The 11,407-nt window shown below is 28.0% G+C and overlaps 1 protein-coding gene across 1 annotated transcript; it reads right to left on the bottom strand.

Annotated features, from left to right (window-relative positions):
* Window positions 1-1,834: 1,834 nt before the first annotated feature.
* LOC129291859 (protein LURP-one-related 5-like) lies at window positions 1,835-2,916 on the bottom strand. Its single transcript, XM_054929414.1, has 2 exons — window positions 2,592-2,916; window positions 1,835-2,415 (listed from the first exon to the last, which is right to left on the bottom strand). Exons 1-2 carry the CDS (start codon window positions 2,838-2,840, stop codon window positions 1,960-1,962), a joined length of 705 nt encoding a protein of 234 aa, XP_054785389.1. The 5' UTR covers window positions 2,841-2,916; the 3' UTR covers window positions 1,835-1,959.
* Window positions 2,917-11,407: the final 8,491 nt, after the last annotated feature.

Consider the following 11,407-nt stretch of genomic DNA (forward strand, 5'->3'; position numbering starts at 1 on the left):
CTTCAGTAGAATCAGAAGTAAAAGTCATTTCTCATACCAACCTACAACAATGAAATCACCTTTCATCAATATGTCTATTTTTCAAACCACATGATCACATATCTATTACATTTTATCTAATATCTATTACATTTTATCTAATAACAACTATTCTAAATATTATGAACATGAAAGCTCAACTTTTACAAATGAGAGATCAAAAATTTACAAATGGGAGAAAATCAACATAAGAGCAGAAAAAATTTACCCTAATGTGAGCTAACAGAAGACTTTAGCTAAATGGTAGCCTATACTTCTATCCTTTGAAAAGTTTTAGAAGCTAAAAAAAAGTTGCGGAAGATATCAAGACAAGAATAAGAGCGCACGCAAATATGTTCTAGAGCCTAGGAACTTTTATTTTCTATAAAGGTAAAAGGTTCTTTTTATTTTACAATTTATTAATAAAGAAGTTCGTTAAGACTTTAAAAGAATTATGATATTTTGAAAGACTTTATTGTCATTTATATACTTCAATGGAATTTTATTGTCATTTTCCCATGAAACAAGCCCTAAGGTTAGGAAAGTCATAGGACCTATTTGCTTGTGAGAAATGAATGAAATGAAATTTATTAAAAAAATTAAGATAAAAATACGATGATCCATATGTGAAGAAGAGATAAGTCAACTATATTCAAAGAGATATATAATTAAATTTGTAAGATTGAGAGTCATGATTCTTAAGGTTTGTGGATAGGTATGGTGATTTCCATGTTTGGGCTATGTGGTGTTGAGTTTTTTTTTTTTCATGTTTACATAAAATATTAGATAATTTAATTTGTTTTTGTTTTTTTAATATATTCCATGCCATTACTTTTTAGGAAACAAATGGGCCCATGGGGTTTTTTTTTCGCCTACACAACTATCTTGGATCCATTTGAATGCAAAGGGCTTTTCATCCTAATGATACTAGAAATATTAGACATCGCAAGTTATTTGCCTGTAACAAGTCTTGCTCGACACAAACACACATACATGCAGATCTCGTAGGAATGTAATGAGGTCACACTTTTTCTTCAATATCTATCTCCATGAAGCACTTACATGTTTGTCTTCATTCAGATCTCATAGCTTGCTAATTTATTCATTGTCATAGGGATTGATTTAACTTTTTATTAAAAAGAGAAGTTTCTAAACAACTTGTGAAAATCCTAGCATGTGAGTTGAAAAAGTCTAAGGCCTAATCCCCACCCATGTTCTGAGTTTTGCTTCCATTCCTTGTATTCCTGATAACCCCATATTATATACATCTCTCGTGCTTGTTGAATGAAACCACCTGTATATTTCTCATACATAAAAATTCTTGTATGGACTCAGTGCACCACATTATTTATAGATTATCCAATAAAATTGCATCATTTCAATCAAATAAAGTCTCATGTGTCATTATTTCTAATGATTTTATTTGTAGAATAGGATTTCTTTTAATTTTTTGTCTTTTATCTCTCTATCATCATTAATTTATATTTACAACACATGATATGTCATGTTTTTGTTAAACAGCTTGCAAATATGCAGGAATTTCTCATCTCATACAAACCATTCCCCTTCAAAACATGCATGGAGAATAAAGATAGATTGCAAGTTTTTCTCATCACAGTGAAGAGATAAAGTCTACATTTGTGGGGTTTCAGAAGTCTTCAGAATTAGTCATTACAAGCCTTATGGTTTAAAATCATAAATTTTACAGATCATATTCACAACAGAACTTGAACCTGCGTTATGCTAATTATTTTTATAATCCACAGTTAATTAAATGAGTTATACATTAAGCAGTACAGATGAGTGAAAAACACAGTTTGAGTCAAGACTCTGAAACAGAAGTCATTAAATCACTCATGATTAAGAGCAAAGTAATAAGCCATGCCTGTTCTTGTAGGAAGTTGTACTTATACATGAGATTGATGTGTGTGTGTGTGTGTGTTAAGAACACAAGAGAGGAGTATAGTAGTGCTTATTATGGATGCGATCCAAGACAATGATAAAGGCCATCATGAGTTGAGGTTGAAATCCAGGTTGAACAACGAGGTTGAAAACATCATCGCCAAGAACAACCGTCTTGTTCTTCACTCTCTTCCTAGAAATCCTGGCAGCGATTTCTCCTTGGCTGTTCCTGATCACGCAGTTTCTCCTCCTGAAACATCCTTGTACCTTGAAATCCGGTGTGTCATCATGAGCCTTGCAACCTGATGATGATGATGATGATGTTGGTCCCATGAACACTTGAGCTTCTTCATCGTCCCCTGATCCTCCATTAAACACCATTGACCCACTTGATCTCATGCTGAACAACGCTTTTGGCTTTTCGCCTCTCTCACTGCTTTTTCTTCTTCTGCAACATCCTTCTCCTCTGTATGCATGCCACTGCATGCTGAATATCTGTCACATACATACATACATGCATACATAAGACATGAGACATAATCATTTGTTAATATCAATATGAAAGTCTCTCTCTCTCTCTATATATATATATATCAAATGGCTTTATCTTTCATGAGTTATAAATAAATAATAGGCCCTTGTTCCTCAGATTCCATATGATATGGTAATACCTGAGGCTTGAGGGTAAGCAAGGCCTTGCCGGCGCCGTCCATGAGGATGGCGGTGGAGTTGTTTCTGGAATAGTTATCGACTCGGAAAGCTAGCTTTCCATGGTGATCGAAGACGGTGAAGCCGTCGGTGCCCTGGAAGGTCATGGTGGATCTCTTCCACACCGTGAGAACATAAGGATGAGTCTTCTCTTTGGACATGGACTGATCCTGCCCTTGATGATGATTATGGCTTGGATGAATTCTGGACATGGCACCAGGAGAAGAAGAAGAACAAGATACACACACACAGAAGATGATGAAGCTAAGACTCCGGTTTTGAGAAATGAAAGAGTTGGGAGGTATATATATATTGTAGATTGCAACCTCGTCGTCAAGCTTAGAAGAGTTTATATAAATTAAATATGTAAAATTGCAGTAGTGGGCAACAACGCCAATTTATTTTCTCAAGTAGGTCCCTACTTTCTGCCACTAATATCGATTTTGCTGCTTATGCGCGGTTCCTTTTCAATATTTTTCTCTTCGTAATTAGTACATGTCTCTCTTTTAATTACATGGATGTCTCTGTCTCATATATATATATATATATATATATATATAATTATATTTTCTTAGGTGACAGAGCCATAAGAAGGGATCTAAATTTAATGCGAGTGTATTGCATTTCAGGTATGGTGGTGTTTGGATGATGAATATCTTTAAAAAGTTAATTTTCTAAAGAGTTATACAAGCGGTGCTCATATTTTGATTAAATTAAATCAATTATGAACACAAAAAATGAATTATGAAAGTCCAAAATGTAGTTTTCTCATAAGCAGCTCCCACATGTTTTTGTGTTTTGATTAAATCAATTATACCTAAAATCATGCTTATAACTCAATTTTATTTAAACTCTGTTTTACCTAATTCTACTCCAAACATGCCCCTAAGTCTGATCTCAAAAGTTTAATGAGCTCCTATGTGCAGGGTTAGGTTTCCCTACTAATTTTTGGTTCTGTTTTCTTAATCTGTATGCACCAAGTGTACACACTTTTTAATACATTACGAGGTTCGACTCCTCATATTCTACCCACACTCTCACTTTATTCTTAGTCGGAATGAATCCTCTTAAATCGAGAATTTGTAAATTTGCTATTTTTAAAAAAATAAAGAAAAATAATAATAAAATTCTCTCAAATTATATAAATAATAATTTAGTCTCTCTAAATATCATAATTTCACTGAAATTTTTAGAGACTTCTATATTAATAAATTTTAAATTGAAAGATCATTTTACATTTATTGATAAGTTGTGATTTCTTGTTCAATACTTTCGATTCTTTGAATAAAAGTTATTATTTTTTAAACAAAAGTTGTGATTGAGGATTATTATTTTGAAAACTTATTTCTCAATAACAAAAATTATACTTGATAAATTGTGATTTCTTGTTCAACTCTTACAACTTATAGAACAAAAGTTATTATTTTTTAAGCAAAGTTGTTATTGATTATTTTGAGATTGAAATTACACTTGATAAATTGTGATTTTTTATTCAATTTTTTATTCACAAATAAAAATTATTATTTCTTAAACAAAAGTTACATTTGCGGTTCATTTTTTTTTTAAAATAAGGGTATAATGATCTTTTCACTTTAACATTTATTAATACAAAAGTTCCTAAAAATTTCAATGTATTATGATATTTTGAGGGACTATGTTGTCATTTATATAATTTAAAAAGATTTTATTATATTTTTTCTAAAATAAATAAGATTTTATGTTTTATAAAATACTAATAAAATAAGAAAAATATTTAAAAAAAAGAAAATATCAAAGAAATTCATATGTTTTAATTTTAGAGGATTTAAATTAATCCTTATCAAAAAAACTAGTTTTCAAGATGGCATAAAATAGACATATATATACTATTGTACGAGAATGAAAAAGACCATTTGACCTGAAGACAATGACAGAGGAGCCAGGGGACTAGTTGGGATTATGTCCCTCCGAGTTTTGGAATTTTTCTTAATTCATTTACACGTTCAGTTTTCAATATTTATGCCACATCGGATCAGCCAATTGTCAGCACCTATTTGAATGGTGTATGCATTCCACCATCCAGTTAAGCTGAATCAATCATTAGCCAGTTGATTCAAGTGCCAATATTTAGATATATATGCTTTCTTTTTTATATATACACTGTATAAAGAGTAGATTTTGCCAACAATAGAAATTATCTCTCCCAACATATGAAAAGCAAATGATAAACTTCTTACAACTAAGTGTGTGTTTGGTTTTCAGTTTGTTAAAAATTTATTTGATAAAAATTCATTTAGTAAAAATTAATTTAGTGAAAGTCGGCTGTTGTAAAAAATTTATGTTTAAATATATTTTTTAAAAAAATTGATTTGATATATTGAAAGTTGTTTGGTTTGTAATGGTGAAATCTATTTTTGAATGTATAATTATCAAAAAAAATATTGATTTATGATGATTTATAATTTTTATTATACAAATATAATATATTTAAAATATTTAAAAAATGTAATAAAGATTTTAAATAATATAAATTTGATCTATAATATTAAAAATTTAATCTCTAGTTATTTATATTTTTTAATTTATAATTTTAGAAAATGTAATAAATATTTTTAATTTTTATTATATATTAATGTTAAAAATTAACACGATTAATTATTCAATTTATAATGCTAAAAAATTAATACCTAATTATTATTATTATTAAAATAATAATTGTATTTTTAATGAATTAACTATTTTTTAAATAAAAGAATAAGAGATTAAACTTAGGATAGTATGATCAAATAACGTCCTACTTTTTAAATCTACTTTTTAAAAGTTTCAAGTAGTTATGTTTCAGAAATTTATTTTCATCTACTGTTTGAATATACTTTCAGGATATACTTTTCTATAAAATATTTTACCCAAACAACTTCTAATTTTTTAAAAGTAAAATTTTACTTTCTAAATATAAAATAAAAGAAAACCAAACGTGCTCTAAATTGTAACAAACACAAGGTTGAGAATTGAATTTTCAATCACTTATTTAAGTGATGAGAATACATGTATGTACATGCTTTCTAATCTACCCATCAAATAAATGAAAATCCTAGTTCATACCCTATAGGAAGACATTCCCAAGCCTGTGTCAAGCAATCTCTAGTCATTATTGTGTTTCCTCAATGCAAAACACAAGTTGATTAATTTATATTAGCTCTTGGGCTATCAGGCTCACATAATGAGGACATTAAGGCCATAATAATAGTGTTAGTTTTTTTTTTCCTTAATCTCATTTTGAAAAGTAAAAACATCATACTTAGACAAAGATCACTAACAATGGGCGTACATGGGAGCCAAATGTCCCTTTGCTTTCTAACATTAATTGTCTAATTGATATGATTATGTTTGCAAAATTGCTAATTAAATAATCTTCTCTACTCATATATCATCATAGTCTTTTTAAATGAGCGGTATGATTTTGATAATCATATTTCAAATCTGCTTTCTATTGCAAATTATCATAGCCTCGTAGTATACTGAAAATTATTTTTTATATTAAATCACAAAATATGGTAATGTGATTATCACACACACATACACATTAACATTTATTTTTTATTTTTGTAACAATTAAAATTATTTTTATTAGTTCAAAAATTCATGTTAGAGTAATTGTGAATTCACAATCATCAATATAAAATTTTAATATAATATTATTACCTCCAAGCCTATATTTATAAAAAATAAATTATAATCAAATAAAATTTAATCATCATCTATTTTTTATAAATATATAGGTTCGGAAAGAATACATAGGAAAGTGTAATATTCACAAATTGTAAACATAATTCAATTCAAAATTTATATAAATACACAGAAACTACTGAAATGAGCAATTATATGTACACAGAATTTGATAGGAAAGACAGGACATGTTTTCAAAGAGTTGAGAATAAGGTGTAAAACCCAACCTATTTTTATAGAAAATATTTATAATTCTTTAAAAATAATACATATAGCTTGACCATTCGGTCAATCAATTATATTCAGGAAATGACAATAAGGGACCCTTAATAGGGACCTTAAATTATTAAAATCTCAATCATGAACTATAGTATTTAATTAAAATTAAAAACATATATGAGATTATAAAATTGCCTTCTACTTAAAAAATAAAGAAATGACATTTCTGTAATTAATATCATGGAATGGGAATATTAATCTTAGTTAGAAAACCAAAAAAAATAGTTAGGAATGAATTATTTTCCATCATGAAACTAAAATTCATTTTTAAAACTTTTCAAAGAGACTTGTAAATATATAATAATTACTTGAAAATTTACTAAAGTCACTTTTGAGGAGCATTTTAGATTATTCAGATTTTTTTTTTTAATTTCAAGTAAGGATCATTGTTCATTATTCAAATTTCAATAATTTAAGCTCCCTAATAATAATTGAAGGCATTAGAAGTTCCCTACTTATCATTTTTCCATTGTATTCTCACATGCATGGTTTAACTCTTAAGAATATAGACCCACTACAGCATCTTAATTTTAAAACATGTATATTTGTCAAATATTGGACTCTTTGACTGACATTATTATACAAAACAAGTAGAGAATAAAAATTCTGACGGCTAATTTCTGTAAAATAAAACTGATCATAAATCAAATACTTCACGCATGTACACACAAACGTGTGTGTTTGCTAAAAATTTGGATCCAGTGCATGTGTGGTTGTAATTTTTTTCTTTTATTTTTTAAAGTGAGCCCATTTTAGTGCCAGTTTGTTTTAGCTATGAAAGCGTATATAATTTTGTTTGAATTTATATAAGTGATTATGAAGCTCATTTGCATTGTTTGGCTACTTCTTTGAAAAGCTTGATCAATCTTGAATTGGATTCTTTACTGCATGTTGAGTAGAAGCTATCAGGAGTTGCTTTTGTGTTAAAAAAATTACGATTGGATTTTTATTAAATCATATTTGATAATAATAATGGTACAAAATCACGCAAATTTATAAAAATCATACCTTTTAAGTAATTATATATCAAAACGTGATTTTGGTTTATACAATCCAAACAGAACTAACTTTCTCATATTCACTTTTAATTAATATTAATATTACTTTTAAAAGTCATGATTATTTATAATCTCATTTGTTCAATTTCGATCCAAATGGGGCACTTAGCAATTGATAATGTTTTTAAGTTAGTGTTTGAATTGATAAATTTAAATTTAAAGTCTTGCACTAAAAACCCATGTATTTAGAATCATTTATTTGGATATTGTAAAAAAAAAATTAAAGATATAGAAGAAAGATGAGCTAAAATTCAAAACAAAAATAGGAGATTGAAAATAATGAGTTTTTCTTTATTTTTCAATTGGCAAGAGATGAAAATAACAGATGTGTTGATATATAATGAAAACTTGAAGAAAATGAAAGAGTTGAAATAGATTAAATTTCAATAATTATGATTTAAAAAATTTAAAATACAAAAAAATTATAATAAAACATGAATTTAGATTCCATAAACTTTCATGTATCCAAATGAGAGATTTAGTTTGAATTTAAATCCTCATCCATCCAAATAGCTTAAATTTTATTTAAATTATATTATGTTATCTTTAATTTTATGGAAAATCACAATCAAAGATCTTTGTAGCATTATACTCACAAAAAAGATCAAAGATTTTGAAATTACTTTGCAGAATCAAGAGATTAAAATATAATTAAACTTTATTATGAAATTACAAAACTACCCCCGCATTTGATTTTTTCAAAAAAATTTCCCACTATCACCAACCACTGAAACACTGTCGGCAATGGCTGGAGCACCTACATTGGCTCTCAGACTACCATCACTAGATCGATCGTCTATGGCTGAAGCTTCGACAAAGGTGATAAGTTATTTTTTTTTTCTAAGTTGGCGAAGGGTGTTGATCCCACAACCCCTTGGTCACCCAAAATAATGCTAGCCACTAAGTTATTAATATCTTTTTAATTATATTATACAAAGTTTTATATGTATTATCAACTTTGTTTCTTGTCAGAAACTTAATAGTTACATGTTATTTTACAAATGATTGTTTATTAAATTACTTATAGGACTTATTAAAAAATTTAATATGTGTAAACTTTTATAAATGTTTACTTCTTTTTATTACCACGAGTTTGCTAAATTGGTGGCCGATTACATTGGAGGAATTTAAAAAAAAAGGGATACTTTTATAATTTCACAAAATTTTAATTAGATTTTGATTCCTTAATCCCACAGAGTAATTTCATCATTATTTAGGTCACGTTTGTTTAGTAGAATATAATGAAATGGATTGAAAAAATAAAGGTAAAAATAAGATGACCAAAAGGGATATGTAAGTATATTCATAAGAGAGGGGGATAATTTAGTTCATAAAATTGAGAATCATGATTCATGAGATTTTTTAAGGATATAATAATTCTCACATTTATCGTATATATTAATAACTTTTATCATGCTTTCCATAAGAAGAAAGTTGATTTAATTTATTTTATTTTTATTTTTTTAATCCATTCCATTCGCTTCTTTTTTTAGTAATCAAATGGAACCTTAGTTTTTTTTTTTTTCGTGAATATGATACCACATAAGTCCTCGGTTGTGATTGTTATTTATTTTTGGATGGATTTATCATTCGTTTTCAACAAAAAAGGACAGGCAAATCGATTTTGTTCTCATTCTTCTCTTTTCAATTAACTTTTTTAAGTTGTTTTCAAATTGATCCGGTGGATTTAGAATCTAATTACGAACAAAAAACATATACTTGTTTGATTCATATTCATGTAAAAGATTTGGCACAGCCTAACTTAGAAGATTCATTCTTGGCGAAAAAATAAAGACGCAACCCACTTGCCTCTCCGATGGATTTTAAATGTAAATGCAAACAAAGTAGCCTGAATTTTTTTATTTACAAAAATGAATACATGCATGCATGCATGTATATATATATATATATATATATATATATATAATGTAGGAAAATTATAAAATAAAAAAGGTTGACAAATGTAATGACGAAATGTAGCTCCATGTAGAAGCACATTACTATTAGCAAATATTAATTTAGTTGATAAAAATTTGACCCATAATAATATTTTTGACACTATCTAATACCAGTAGTAATCAAAAATGGGAATCAGATCAATAAACTAATTCTTTTATAATGTGATGAATGAAAATTTAAATCTTTATTAGGAAAACTACCCACTTGAATGTACCCATAATAGAGCTAATGAATAGGGGATTAAATTGAAGATAAAACAGTGAGAGGCTAAAATCAATTTTAATATTTTGTTATAAGTAATTAAAAGTTTTAATTTTTCTCCAAACGGGATCATTGAAGTGTCCCTTGCCCCAAAACTATATCTTGAGCAAAATTGTCTTTAAGGAAAGAACATTTGTGCACAATCAAATCTAACACCTCATTTTATTTTGTCAAATGGAGCATTGCCAAGCTCAAATAAAGTAGCTCTCTCAAGAGCACTTTTTTTTGTGTTCACAATGAGTTCCAATCCAATAGTTAGTGCATGCTTTAAGTGGTGATTTAATTCTTTTCGCAAAAGGCAGAGTCAATTAGTAAACTAATAATGAGGATGATAATAATTAATAGTAAAAATTGCATGTGGAGGGTGAGATAGGGGGTGTTGTCGTGATAAGGAAAGTTGGAAGCATGCCCCGTGAAAATGAAATAAGAAATAGCAAATTGCATTTGATTAAGTGGCAGTGTGCCACAAGTTTTGGTACAAAACCATGACCCTTCTCTTGTTCCTTTCTCTTTTGTCTCTCTCTCATTCCCTTTAACCACTTCCATAATCTGAATGGTCTCTTCTTCAATTCAAAGATGCTTCCTTATCTCTCTCTCTCTCATCTACGTTTCAATATCTTAATTTATATTTAACTATATACAGTTGGACCCTAGGTTGCACGAAATTTAAGAAAATAGGCCTTATTCATCATGAATTATAAACCACAAGACTTATTTTATTAATATTATTATAAATGGAGGGGGTGATCACTCTAGAACGAGGAAAAGATAATAAATAAATGAAAGTAATGAAAGAATACAGCATCTTAACTTAAAATCTTAATACTTAAGTTTTTGAGTATTTTATCTTTATTTTATATATTAATTAGTTATTATATCCTACTTTATCTTATATGTAAGTTCTTGCATCAGTTTAATTCACTCATGGTTAAACAACCAAATAATTTTTTAAAAAAATATGAGTCCACAAGCTCCCCTTATATTGAAGATGCTATAAACATCAACTTGTTCATGCTTGTAAACACACCAAAATTTTTTTTTTAAATAATTTAACTCAACCATAGTTGGGTTACAGCTACCCAACACATTTTTATATCATCAATATAAAATATTTTATAATTGACTTCAACTCACACATTATAACATTTCAGATAAATTTTTACCTCCCACATGCCATTAGGCTAAATCACATTTGTCCATCCTTATACTCCCAACAAGTAAACTAAATCACATTTGTCCATCCTTATTCTCCCAACAAGTAAAATAAGCAATTTAGTCAATTTTCAACACAAGCCAGTTATTTGGCCTTATAATCATGCCAATTTAATCAATCTAAAGTAAACCAAATATTAAAATTACAGTCATCCAAATTGTACCAAAAATAGAAATAGTTTGAAAGGCATGATTACATTTATATATTCATATAATTGATAATAAACAAAAAGCCCTAATATTGATAATATAACACATTATAAATCATAAATTAAATACCCAAAAGAGACAGTGGATCTATACCA

Source organism: Prosopis cineraria, unplaced genomic scaffold, assembly GCF_029017545.1.
Source record: "Prosopis cineraria cultivar Desert tree isolate PC_DT_omini unplaced genomic scaffold, ASM2901754v1 PC13, whole genome shotgun sequence".
NCBI classification, from domain to species: domain Eukaryota; kingdom Viridiplantae; phylum Streptophyta; class Magnoliopsida; order Fabales; family Fabaceae; genus Prosopis; species Prosopis cineraria.